At 41.3% G+C, this 13346-nt stretch overlaps 1 protein-coding gene across 5 annotated transcripts in view; it reads right to left on the bottom strand.

Annotated features, from left to right (window-relative positions):
• Window positions 1-13346, bottom strand: part of HIVEP2 (HIVEP zinc finger 2) — a 162099-nt gene that overhangs the window by 14255 nt on the left and 134498 nt on the right. For 3 of the 5 annotated variants that reach the window (XM_034765516.1, XM_034765511.1, XM_034765513.1), the window contains exons 3-5: window positions 10988-11032; window positions 3712-9309; window positions 2719-2873 (exon numbers count right to left, since the gene is read on the bottom strand). In XM_034765516.1, coding sequence (XP_034621407.1) covers window positions 2719-2873; window positions 3712-9099 — 5543 coding nt within the window. In that variant the 5' untranslated portion in view covers window positions 9100-9309; window positions 10988-11032. Of the gene's footprint in view, window positions 1-2718; window positions 2874-3711; window positions 9310-10987; window positions 11033-13346 lie in introns of those variants that run through there. The other 2 variants (XM_034765514.1, XM_034765515.1) reach the window with 2 other exon arrangements.

The following is a 13346-nucleotide window of genomic DNA, read 5'->3' as shown; positions in this document are numbered from 1 at the left end:
CTCAGGCAGCCCTTTCCACGTGGCTGGGAGGGAGGAGGGGGAATGCGGGGCGCTCAGGGGAGGGGGCAGAGTTAGGGCAGGGACTTTGGGGAAGGGGCGGAGTTGGGGCGGGGCCAGGGTGGGAAAGGGGCGTGACCAGGGCCCCGTGGAGTGTCCTCTTTTTTATTTTTTAAATATGGTAACCCTACATGAACTCTAGTTGCAATCCAGCACATGTCATTAAACTGCATGGTGTCTGAAGAGATGGAAGGTTTTTTCCACCCCTCCCCACCCTGCCTTCCATGTAAACTGTAAGTAATTGACTGAAATGTATTGTAGGATGTAGCATACAAGCGAATGAAATTTAAAATTGTTGAGTTTCCTAGAGAAATATCACTTCCAATCTTCCCAGGTTTCTGTAGTCGTAGGTGAGGGAAAGTAGATTTTGCTATTCAAATAACATCATTTGAATCAAGCTACCTGCCAGTGGTAATAATGCTTTTAGAATGACAACTGTGAGGAAACCTGCATAGGCAAAGCGCAAAGACTAAGCCTGCACAAAAGAATTGCTCTTATTTCATACTACCCTCTGTGGATTAAATAAAACAAAAGACGGACGAAATGATGAATCTCTTAAAAACAATGATGAACTAATGTTAAGTGATGACATGTAGAGAATATTAGATCTGTTAAAAAAAAAAAAAACACCACAAGCTAGTGAAAGGAATGAATCTACCCTTCTGCAAACAATGCCACTGTTACGTAAAATGATAGCCTTCTGAAATGGATCTATAAGAAAGATGCATTAACACAACAGAATCACCATCCTCCACACTGTTGCTACGCAGGTAAGAGATCTCTATTGGGGAAACCCCATAAGCTAGAGAGACATACAGCCTGTCTACATAGATTATTAAAGCCCAGCAATAAATGTACACAGCGAGGCACCTAACTTCTTTCTTCCGTACTACAACTGTCTCAAGATACCTGATCTATATCAGGACAAATCCATAGGTGATATGTAAGATGATGTAAGTTATATCCCTTTACAGTCACTTAGACACATTTATGCTCATACTCCCTTAGACCTTATCAGTATGTAAGGAAGTCTAAGATGGTGTAATTAACACATCAAATTTCCTGACAAAGGTGCAAAAAGTTTCAGGTACAATATAGGGTAGCCTGCTTAAACGAACATCTTTCAGAGCCTCCTGTTAGTTGCTTTTCTTGCTGAGCTACACTCTTCTGACCACTAGCATACAGACTACATCAATTTGGAATCCCTTGGGTGATCCAAATTCAGAGATGATATGTACAGGCAGGTGTGTGAGATACACACTTGTAAGTGGGTGAGAGTCTAAATAACAGCACTTTATACGTCTTGTAAACTTAGACTCACCTCTGAATTTGGGTCACTGAAAAGTCTCTTTTGTAGCCAGTTTACTGGTTTTTGGTTAGTAGCACAACGCACTACCACAGGGAACACCCAGGATCAGGGATTCCTGGGTTGTCAGGCCCTGGAACAATCTCAGAGATGACATTCTCAGTCTTCGAAGAGAGACGCAGGGTATGCCCCCTTTTTGCTACAGGTTATAGAGAAATATCAAAGTTTATTTGATTGAGACTGACCCCACACATCCACAAGCCTTTTAATGAGAGGGATGCTGAAAATGTTGAAAAATGACAGAAGACTAAATGGATTGCTGAATGCCTTGTGACCCTGTCCTGACTGGTTAGTTATTCTGAGACACTGCTGCAGGGCCTGACATGTATGAAAAGTACCACCCAGCTGTATACCTGGACATTCACCACTACCAACATACAAACACCATCATTTCAGATTTTCATAATACAAATAAAATTCTGATGCATGTACTGAGAATACACTGTAGTGGACAAACCATTAATATGCCTATCATAATAAGCTAATGCCTAAAAATTACATCAACCGACTATTAGGTCTGTTTTCTCCTCAGCTATTTGTGATTTATTTGTTTTGAATCAATTGAACAATAGCACATTGCTATTACAGCCAGCAGTAGATTAAACTATGTTTTTAATTTGATTGTTCTTACGTCTAAACACTGATACTATGGATTTTATTACCAACTAAAATTTTGTACCTGAAAGTCAACATTCAGTAAAAGACTAAAATATTCCAGGAATAAGAATAAGAATGCATAGCTTCTTTGTTAAGGCTGGTGCACAATACAGCATTTAATAACAGAAAGATGTCTGCCAGGAGTTCAATGAACACAAGAAGATTGCCTAGAAATCAAAATATTAGCTATCTATCCTCTTTTTTGCCCCAAATAAGAGAAATGACAATTCAGTAATGCTTTCTATGTATATAGAAAGTATAGTTGTACTAATGGCATAGGTGCTGGAACTAGGGGTGTTGGGGGTGGTGCTGCATCTCCTGGCTTGAAGTGGTTTCCATCATATACAGGTTTTACAGTTTGGTTCAATGGCTTTCAGCACCCCCACTGTACGAATTGTTCCAGCACCCTTGGCTAATGGCAAAGCAGAGCTGGAAGTAAGTACACAGGCTTTACTGTGTTTCCTACTATCTTGTTGCATGACTGACATATAAACAGGAGAAAGGATGCACGGGGAGCTACAAAACATGGCATGAGCCCAGAAGGCTGTTAATTTCCCTAATTCATCTACGTTCAAGTTCAAATCTGTTTACTCTGAAATGACAGGCTAGGTTTGATATTTCCAGTTGAATTTTCTTACCCTCCTTCAAAGATTTTAATTCGTACTGGCTCAGTCTGTTTGGACGCAATGTCTTTATCTCCATGACTTTCTCCTTTTACTCTTTCTTTTGTAATATTCCCCACTGCTTTCCTTTCAAGTTTGCTGCCAAACAAGAAGAATGGTTCGTGTTTCATCTGTGGAATAAAGTCAATGAGTGTTATTACAGTCTGGAACACAGAATAAATGCACACTTCATTTCAAGTAGTTTAAACATTCTGGGCTGAATTCAGCTCTGAGTTTGGATGCAATTCTATAAAGCCAATTAATTTGTCCCTTTACGTCTGGTGAGAGATGGCGGAGGGGCAGAACAGGCACATTTTAAAGGAGCGTTATCTGGTGATACAGCAAAAGCATCACCACATCATGCTGGCCAATCATGGCTGTGGTATGCTGATCGCTTGGGACCAAATCTGGAGGTCCTTATTCAGTTGCCATTCAGTCTTTTTTCAGGTAACTCCCATTAATGTCAATGTTTGTTACTAGAAAAAGGCGGGAGTAAAAACTAAATGACCCTGTGAAATAAAGCCCTCAAATGTCCTGCTCTTCTAGCATCTTCCATTGTCACCGAAGTCATACTCTGAATCAGCTGTCAGAGCACGCAGGGGAAGAACAGGAGTCAACAGCCATGGCCCTAGAATGCTCACGCAGAGTATGTTGTACCTTTTGAGTTTCCAATGTGGATAGTTTAAAAAGTGATAAAGAGGTACATAGGATAATCATATAGGCTTAAACAGGACATATTACATTCACATTTTGCTTTGAACCTTTATTTAACCTTTCAGGGATGATGCATTTTCTATTCAAAACATTAGAAAAGCTATAATAGATACAATTTCTACTTATTATTGAGAATTGCAACTGTCAAATATCAGCTTTTCATTATCCTTACTTTGATTTATGCATCATAATTTATTTCAATTTTCAGTTTGGTGTGATGTCTAGATAAAAGGTTTTTTTTAACGTATTGTTTACCTGAGCAAACTGTTTCCATGCACTTGATGAGGTCAGTTTACCAGCTCCAGGTCTATGCATAGCAGCCAAAGAATAAATTTCTGCGGTGTTTTTCTGCTTGGACCTTAGAAGTGCTAGAGTAGTCTTTGTATTTAACCCTGATGGGTTTGGGTTACATGAACTAATGCACCATGAAGCATAAACTGAAGATTTGAGGGTTGCTTGTTGAATGTAATTGGGCTTGGTATAGTTTAAGAAACACCAGCTCACAGTAGTAGTAGTGCGTAGACTAGGGAACTGAAAGATCTGCTGAAAATCTGCTCCATCTGTTAGGAGGATGGTTGAGCGTGCTGCTTTCCCATTTGGATTGGATGCCATCTGGACCAACATACCAGGAGGCAATTTCTGCTGTCGCAGTTGGTCTTCTGTCTGAATTTCTCCTGATGGCAGTGAAGACCTCTGTGGGCTCATGCTCATATCTGATGCTGTTTCATCCACATCCAATTCTTCTGGTGACTCTCTTCCTTCAGAAGGGCCACTCGACTTGTGCCCTGGTGATGCTGAATCAAAACTGGAAAGCTTTTCCCTGCTCAGAAAAGGGTCAGCTGTTGGTATGCTGGCAGAGGGGAAATCTTGAGATGATGAGGACGATGATGGTGAAGAGGATGACATGGACTGCACACTTTCCTTTGGCTCAGTAGCACAGCTCTGCCTAACTAGCTGAGGCTTTTGCGGTCTGGAAAAATCCTTCTTTATATCTGAATTAGTCAACTCTACTGCACTTAGCTCCTCAACAATCTGTCCATACATTTTTTCTTCTTTGACTCTTTTCTGCTGCTTAGTCTCCATAAAAAGCTCCAAGCTGCTTGCTGGTGAAAGCATTCGTTTGCTTCCTCCCAGGGTAGAGGCAGTGTCAGAACTGGATGTCAGACACAATGGGATTGAGGATTCCAACCCAAGTGGTAAAGTCTGTGGTACTTTCCACAGAGGATATTTTTCTAATCCACCATTCTGACCTAACATCTGGGCTATGTTAAATCCTAGTCCTTGCATGGCTGCATTTGTTGATAATGTTCTTTGAGAAACTGTCTCATCCACTTTGCAAATGACAATAGCAGGGCTGTTGTTCTGTGCAAGGATCTGGGAAATGCTTGTATACATGACACTACCATAGGATGGCACATGGGTCTGAATCCTGACAGGAACAACTGTTCCTGGTAAAGACTGTACAGATCCATCATTCGGGGAGTCAAAACCTGTCTGTAGATGCTGCTCAGAGGAGGTATCTGCTGACTTAATACTAGGGTCTGGCAGGTACTTAGCATTTTTCGAATATTGCCCAGATGTTCCTGAGTAACGCGGGTACGTTTGCTCTTTCGCATGCATGTATTCAGCCGGTTTCTTTCCAATATGCTCTTGAGCGTGCTCCAGGTGATAACTAGGATGAATTTCTGTTTGGAAAGGTTGTTTGACATACGCTTTTTGTAACTGCTGTACAAAATGAGGTGGCAAGTTTCTCTGTAAAGGTTCTGGACATGACTGCCATAAGACAGGCTGCTGAGCCGGTAAGGGAACCATACTGACAGCAGGATACGGAAACTGAAACAAGGCCTTGGGAATGGGGGGGAATGGAACCTTTTCTTGATGTGCAAATAGGTGCTGTTGCTCTGCTGGATATTTGGTTGAAATATAAGGCGCTTGTTGAATCAAGGGATTCCTTAAAATGTCCTGACTGTCGGCAAGGATGGCGTGTTGCTGGGCAAGCTGTGCACCAGAACCAATAGCCTGCTTTCCAGATTCATCTGATTGAAGGGGCTGAAGCACAGAGGTGGGAGAATGATGCCAAGCAACTTGGGAAGAGCGAAGACCAGCGTGTATGTGTTCCATCTGCTCTTGCTTTATACCTGGTTCCACACTTTGATCAGTCTGGGGAATCTCTGGGAACCCACTAAAAGAAGCCTGACGGACCAGAAAGCATTTCTTCCTTTCTCGTGATGGAGATAATCCTGCAGAAGGTGCCCCGGCTGCTGAAGCATGAGACAGATTCCCATAATCAAAGGATTTACTTCGGATCTCTGGGATTTCGGCAGCATGCGGACAAGGCATCTGTTCAGACGAGCAACGTCTCATTTCCTTCTGATGGTGATGCCCAGGGACGGAAAGTGAGTAAGCACCAGCTGGAACAGTTAAAAACTCGGACTGTTTTCCAAACTCATCGTGTTTGGAAGGCATGATGAACTTGGTATTTTCTTCCCTTTCAAAGGACATTGAAAAACTCGAACTATGGGACAAATTACTTTCTTGGCTAGGGCTGCGAGAGAGGCTTGTGCCGGTGGATTCAAAGCTGGACTCCCCAGAGGAGTGCTCCATGTCAGCAAGCCGTAAGCGTTTCTTTTTGGGCGGTAATTTTTCTGCTGGGAGTTGAGAAAGAGTTTCACTTCTTTGCGGCCACTGGAATTCTTCAGCAGGTCTTTCCTGCTCTTTAGTCTGAACTTCTTTATCTTTCTCAGGTTTATCTGGTTCCTCTGTAACACGGATCTCAGGTACTTGTATGTTATGCTGGCGAACCAGTCTGGGCTGCATATGGTATGGCTGTGGCTGTTGGGATGGAGACAGTTTATTCACACTATCAGCATTTTCTGTTTGCTGAGCCCGCTCTGGGCTCATTGGGGACTCAGCAATCTCGCTCTCACAGGTTTCAGACAATGAGTAGGTTTTATCCTGCAGGCAAGCAATATGTTCTGTAGATTCAGACCTTTCAAATGAGTTTGGCCTGCTCACTGAGTTTGTATGCTGAATGACAGAGATGACATTTCCAGGGGGTTTTCTGTTCAGTGACTCTGCTGTCTTTTCTGGTTCTGCAGTTAAAGGTGACTCTTCTAATGAAGCTGATGGGCTTCCAGACTGCAAGTGAGGTCTACAGATTTCAAAACGCTCTGCGTGACAATGGGCAGCATTATCCCATGCGCTTCTTTGCCCTTCCTGAATTTGGGGTTTGGGATCAAAATCTGAAGGCAGCATCCCCACTGGGGTGCCAGTACCACTGCTGCAAAGCATGGGAACATCCTCCTCATCCCCAACACTCTTCTCTTTTCTGCGTTTTCTGTTTTCGAATGTGGTTCCGTATACAGACGGCACTGGCTGTGATTGGCCAAATGAATCAACGAAGTACTCCCCTGCTTGTTTTATCCCACCCGAGCATGGCAAGTCTCGGTAGTTCAGCTTTTGAGTTTCAAATTCTTCCCATTTTCTGTAGTGCTTTCCACAAGCATCATAGTCATAGAAGGTTCTCTCCCCTGCAGTCAATTTCTTCTCCTTCCAGGATGACCCTTTTTCACCACCTGTTGACCTGCTGGAAGCCACAACGATATTTTTTCCTGTCCTCCCATGGTAGTCTGGATCTGAGTGCCCCTCCTGCACTGAGGGCAGCTCAAAGGCAGCTTGTCTTCTTAACATCCTCTGATGGGATATTCCAACTGTCCCAGGATAAAATACATCATCTGAACCAGTCATTCTCTCATCAAAGGAATGGCTTCCTCTCAAAGATGAGGGGACACTTAAATTGGTTGCAGAAGATGTTGGCATGGAGTTACTTCTAATAAGTGGAGAAGCATCTACTGGAGGCTCTAAAAGTCCAGGTGTGTCACCCTGCTGACTTACTGGGTAAAGGTTCAGTTCATTTTTGATGGATGATGTTGTAGTCTGGGATTGTTTGGACTCTGTATTGCTACTGCTGAGGAGTTGGGTAGATGTAATAGTGCTCAGTTTACTGGGATCAATGAGTGCTTCTTTATTTGGAGTTAGATGAGAAATATGTTCTTCAAGCATCTTGATGTCTAATCTGGTGTTCACCAGAGGTAGTGGCTGCTCCACTCTGCCCATTTTACCCATTAAATTGTGTTCCTGATTGGCTGTTGCTACTGTTAGTGCTGTCCTTTGACTAATCCGATAGAATTTCCCAAAGATTATTTCTTCATAAGACTTTGCATTAGTATTTGGAGGGCTTATTTGTTGCTCTGCACTTTCTGAGCGGGAAAAGTAACCAGAATCAGTGCTTCCTTTGCTATGTGGGCTCAAAAGATTTAGTGACTGCTCAGAGTCTTGCCCTTTTTTCTCTGACAGTCTTAGTGCAAGTCGCTGTTTAACTGTATGAGAGTCATCAGATTTAGTACTTAAGGATGGGTTTTGTAACATGTCAGATCCAATGTACTGGGAACTCTCACTGGATAACTGAATCCCACTTTTAGGAATAATCAAAATGGGCACTTTCATTGGGCCTCCCAATGATTCATCGATGGACGAGTGAAAGTTACTTCTGCTAGCAATGTCCAGTGGCATCTGTGGGACTGGGCTCAGTTTGTCAGAACTTTCCACAAGCAATGAGGTCTCATCCTCTGTGTCTGTGCTCTGCTCACCATCTGAATGTATTTCTGCTTCCACATCAATAAAACTGGCATCTAGGTCCAATTTAGATACCGCTGACTCTGTGAAAGGTACCAATCCTGCTTTAATTGCATGGGCATGTGATTTCCTGTGCTTGTATAAATTGCTCTTTGTCTTAAAAGAGAAACCACAAGGAACACAAGGGTATGGCCGTTCCCCAGTGTGGGACCTAATATGTTTTTTAAGTACGCTAGGTTTGGCACAAGCCCTGCTACAGTAAGGACAAATATATTTGCCAGGCTTTTTGGGTTTGTGCTCTTTCTTGTGAGCGTCTTCTGATTGTTCTATCGATTTCTGAGAATATTGGCTATAAGCAGGGTTCAAACTTGAAATCTTCTTTCTAGAGAAACCTCCACTATGGCCGTGCAAGTGAAAAGGAAATATGTCCTCTGAGGCAACTGATTGCAAGTGGCCAGGAAACTGCCATGTGTGGCCTTCCAAGCTCTGATGTGGCTTTATGTTGTGCAAGAACCCTTGTGGCAATGAATGCTGGGGAAAAGAAAGTGAATGTTGACATGAGTAGGGACTTGGCCGATGCTGTGGATATTGCTTCTCGGTGACCTGCTGCCCAGCTTCACTCGATGAGCCGAGTTTCCCAGAACTAAAAAGTTGTGCTGATGCTGTGTTTCCGACTTGCTCATGATCTGTTTCTGGTTGCTTCTGTATTTCTTGATTGCCAAAAGCGCTCATCTTAATAACAGCTGAATGTTCTTGCCTCCATCTAGTTGGTACTTTAGCAGTTTCTCCAGACCTTGAGGTAGCTTTTTGCCCTATAGCTGTGTCCCCAGAGTCCATTTTGTTACACAAGGTCTTAAGTGCTAGTTCACTTGAAAGCTGTGCAGACACATGGAGTGTGTCCAATGCTGTGCTTTTTAAAGTTTTGTTGCTCCCATTTTTCCAGAGCCTTTGCAAGTTCACAGACTTCTCTTTTTCTTTTGAACTTTCCACACAGTAGTCTATAGGCATTAGATTTGAGTGTGTATGCTAATATAATTATCAGACAATTCTGTTCATGGCAGGAACTTTCCCAAACAGTTTATCATGCATTTGCAAGGAGTTTGTATGGCATTTGAACATTTTCCATTGTAAGTGTTGAGATGCAGAATGATCCAGAGAGATATTTGTTGATCTACTATAGCAAAGTCCTTTTCATCCCTTCCACAACAATGCAGCTACCTGAAGAGAAGAAAATAAAAACATGCAGATTAATACAAGTGGGTAATCACCACATGAGCAATTTAATTTGCTTCACAAGTCTCAAAAGGAAGAGTGATGAATACGAAAATGTAATAATATTGTAGTAATTTGCATTTGTATTGTACCTTTCTTCCAAGCTTATTAAGGGACTTTACTAACATTAATTAAGCTTCACAAAACCCATGGACAGAAGCGGGAACAGAGAATGTGTGGACAGAGAATGAACAGGTTAAGAAGATAACTGAAGGTCACATACCAAGTCAGTGAAAGAACTAGGACTAGAAACCAGGGCCTAATTTTTTTAAAACGATTAATAACTTTACGTGCCTCATTTTGGGGTGTCCAATTATGAAACTTTTTGAAATTGGCTTGATTTTCAAAAAGTTCTGAACACCTAATTTTTTCCGATCAGGCCCCTTTAAGATGGCTCAAGATGGGCACTCAAAAATTGAGACCCCCAGAATTACTATGCAGTTTTGAAAATGAGTCCTTTATGAGACTCTCTACGTAAAAGGATAAATGGACACAAATCAGACATCAGGAATGGTAACATACAAAAGTCAGTAGGAAAACACTCAATAACAGATTTAAAAGTAGCCATACTTCAACAAAAAAACTTCAAAAACAGACTTTGAAGAGAAACTGCTGAGCTACAATCCATTTGCAAACTTAACACCATCAATTTGGGTTTGAATAAGGACTGGGAGTGGCTGGTTCACTACAAAAGCAATTTTCCCTCTCTTGGTATTGACACCTTCTCATCAATTATTGGGAGTAGACTACATCCACCCTGACTAAATTGGCCTTCAACATTGGTTCTCCATTTGTAAGGTAACTCCCTTCTCTTCATGTGCCAATATATATTTATGCCTGTATCTGTAATTTTCACTCCATGCATCTGAAGAAGTGGGTTTTTTAATCCATGAAAGCTTATGCCCCAAAAAATCAGTTAGTCTTTAAGGTGCCACTGGACTTCTCCTTGTCTTTATGAGATGAGTCCTAACTCTCAGTAACCTGCTCTTATCATTAGATCACATAATTGCCTTGCACAAGAAAATGTAGATTACAACCTTTTACATTATTTTTAAACAATCGGCAGTAAATAATTAAATACGTTACATAATTTTTTGTAAAAAAAAAAAAGCATTTAAAATATAAGCTAAAACACTAGCGTACCTTTTAGTCAGAGTATATTGCTAGAGAAGAATTACTGATGACAACTGTAGTTTAAAAACTACATTTATGACACTTAAGCATGTCATATTTAAAAGTAATTTAGAACTGCATAGTATCTAACCGGGTTTCAGCACTTGATACGCTTAAGTACAATTGGTTTCCACAGTTCTGTTTGTAAATAAGTAAAGCTCAGGGGCCTGATTTATGCATCCAAGCAGAGTGCTTGAATCGCAAGAAAAATGCACGATCTCTGCTGTCATATTATCAGAACATAGTATATTTCCAGGATGAAACAGGGCTAAGGAAAAAGGGAGTCAGGATTCCACACCAGATGGAAGATGAAGGGAAGAAGCTGATGGAATGTATTATATTTCTATGGCTGAAGGACTGCACTTGAGTTGAAAAAAAATTGGCAAAGAGCAGGAAAGTGGGGACAGGATAGGAAGAGATGTAATTTTGTTTTCCATAATAAAAATGTTACCTGCATCTTCTAGACATCTAATACGCATGACTGTCTTAAATATTCCTGTGAAAGAAACAAATGCAGTTAGGAGAAAGTCTTGAAATATATAACTGGCACTGGACAGAGAAATATGGTAACTCCTATCGTGTAAAGCAGTGCCTGACAAATCCACTTGGCCATCCCCTAGTCATGAGCGAGAAGCTTCCCCTGGAGAGTTGGAGGCCTGAGCCTGATAACTGTTTCCAGACTGTGGCTGGAACCATGATAGCAACAACTGCATTGGAATAAAGAACGTTGTTAGCATAGTTTTAAGAGATTTTCCGATGTAGATAGGGAGACCCATGTTAAAAATCCAAGTTATTCTGAGATCCATATTATTCTCAGAATAATTTAAAAAATTCTTTCACCCATGCTCTAAAACAGTAGCATATAGTCTAATGAGGAGGATTATCTGTAGCCTAGTTCGGCTAGCATGGTTCTCAGAAAAAAAATAAATCCCTTTTCATTTTTATCAGAGAAACAATTCTAGACACACATTAGCAACAACTTTTAAATATGACCACAGCTAGCACAGTTAACAATTTGTTTTTGATACTTTAAACTATGTGTTAATAACCTAAACGGAAAGGCCTGGTACTCTACTAACATATTTTGAAACCTACTTTTCATATTTTCATGTGCAACCCCTTCTCTTCAACTTCCATGATGAGCACTGATATGCCAAGTCAAATCGGCAAGACTTCTATGACAAACACCTTATTTATCTAACATGCAGAAACTACCAATATTTCAAGCTAAAGAACAGATAATAATGACGCATGTTTTCTTTAATACCTTTGGCAGAACTTTGCTCCCACTGGAATTATTGAGATGAGCCCACCTACAATGATCAGAAACTGTACTTCAAGCTAAGTAGAGCGCATCATTTGCCTTGAATTGTAAGGTCCTCTCTGGAAGTGGGCCAAGCCCAGGTTTTCCTATCATAATGTGAAAATATAGCCAAGCCATCAAACCACATTAGTGAACTATCGTCTCGTTTCATTTTACATAATTGAAAATGTCGATCATGAAAAGATTACTGAGAAACTGGGAACTGTATTTTTGTCAAATCTAGAATTTAGCACTTTTAAGGGAGCATTATTCCCTCTCACTCCTTTGTCAAGGATGCCCCGTTCTGCTATATACCAGGCACAAATATTCATTTGACTATGGAGCACCTGAAATGTCATAACTAGAGCAAGTTATTAAGTGGCTGTACTGGAAAGCATTAAAATAAAATTTGGTAAATCACAGTTCTCAGTGCTTCCCAGCTTGTAGTTCATATTACAATCCTTGTAAATGAACAAATTGGAAGTTTATGTATTTCCTGAGTTCCTGACACAGAAAAACTCTTACTGACTCCGGAGTCAGAGTTAGACCCTGCTCAGTATTAAGGCTTATTTGTGTGTGCTGATCTGCCAGCATAAAGCTGCACTAAAACCACTGTAACTGGCCCCTGGAGAATTTCTACTCCGTAGGGCGATACTTAGCATAGAGCTGCTGTACTGGCTGCTATAGGACCCTTGTATTTATGCAGGGGGCACTGGCAGGGTCCTCAGGTTGCTCTAGTTTCTGCCAACCAGCCTCAGAAGTAACGGAGCACAAAGGCCATCTTTGAGCTGAGTATGGTCTGCAACTGAGGATCTGATCATAAGTGAAGATCTACCTCAGGATTTGACTCCTGGCAGCGAATAGTAATAGAATACTTTTGGCATAACCTCCCTTCCCCCAATTCCCTCTGCTCTACCAATGATACCCACATCAACAGCCATTTGTTGACTGAATATTGTTACCATATGATGGCTTTAGATGGCCCATGATGAGTTTGGCGGTTATATTCCAGATCCCAGTAGACAAAAGTCCTATGGCAACATGCCACAATACAGCTGAACCTGAAGTCCTTACTAATTAAGACAAAATCAGAGCTAAATTAGGTCTGAAAAAGTGGGCTTAACAATTGGCACTAATCAGCAGCCTATGAATTCAAGAACTGCCTGGGCAAGGAGACTGTTCTTCTCACATCTATACCTTAGAGCTGAGGTGCATTAGGGGTCCAGTTTGTGGAAGTTGTAAAATTGTCTGTACCTGGATAAACAGATGGATTCTGTCTCTGGGGTTGTCAGTATGGCACCTTTCATGAGCTCTACATTCACACACAGAAAACCAAAACAAAACAAAGAAGACCATCGTTTACAAATTTCTTATGCACCGTGGATGATAATCTAATCACAAGGGGAATTCTGTTTCTCCAGTCTTCGACCTATATTTATTAAGAACACAATGAAGAAGATGCCCAGATATCTGAGCTTTGTGATAACATTTACCCCTTCTTGATCAC

The sequence above is a fragment of the Trachemys scripta genome, chromosome 3, assembly GCF_013100865.1.
Source record: "Trachemys scripta elegans isolate TJP31775 chromosome 3, CAS_Tse_1.0, whole genome shotgun sequence".
NCBI classification, from domain to species: Eukaryota; Metazoa; Chordata; order Testudines; family Emydidae; genus Trachemys; species Trachemys scripta.
This window is presented reverse-complemented; position numbering and strand designations above follow the sequence as displayed.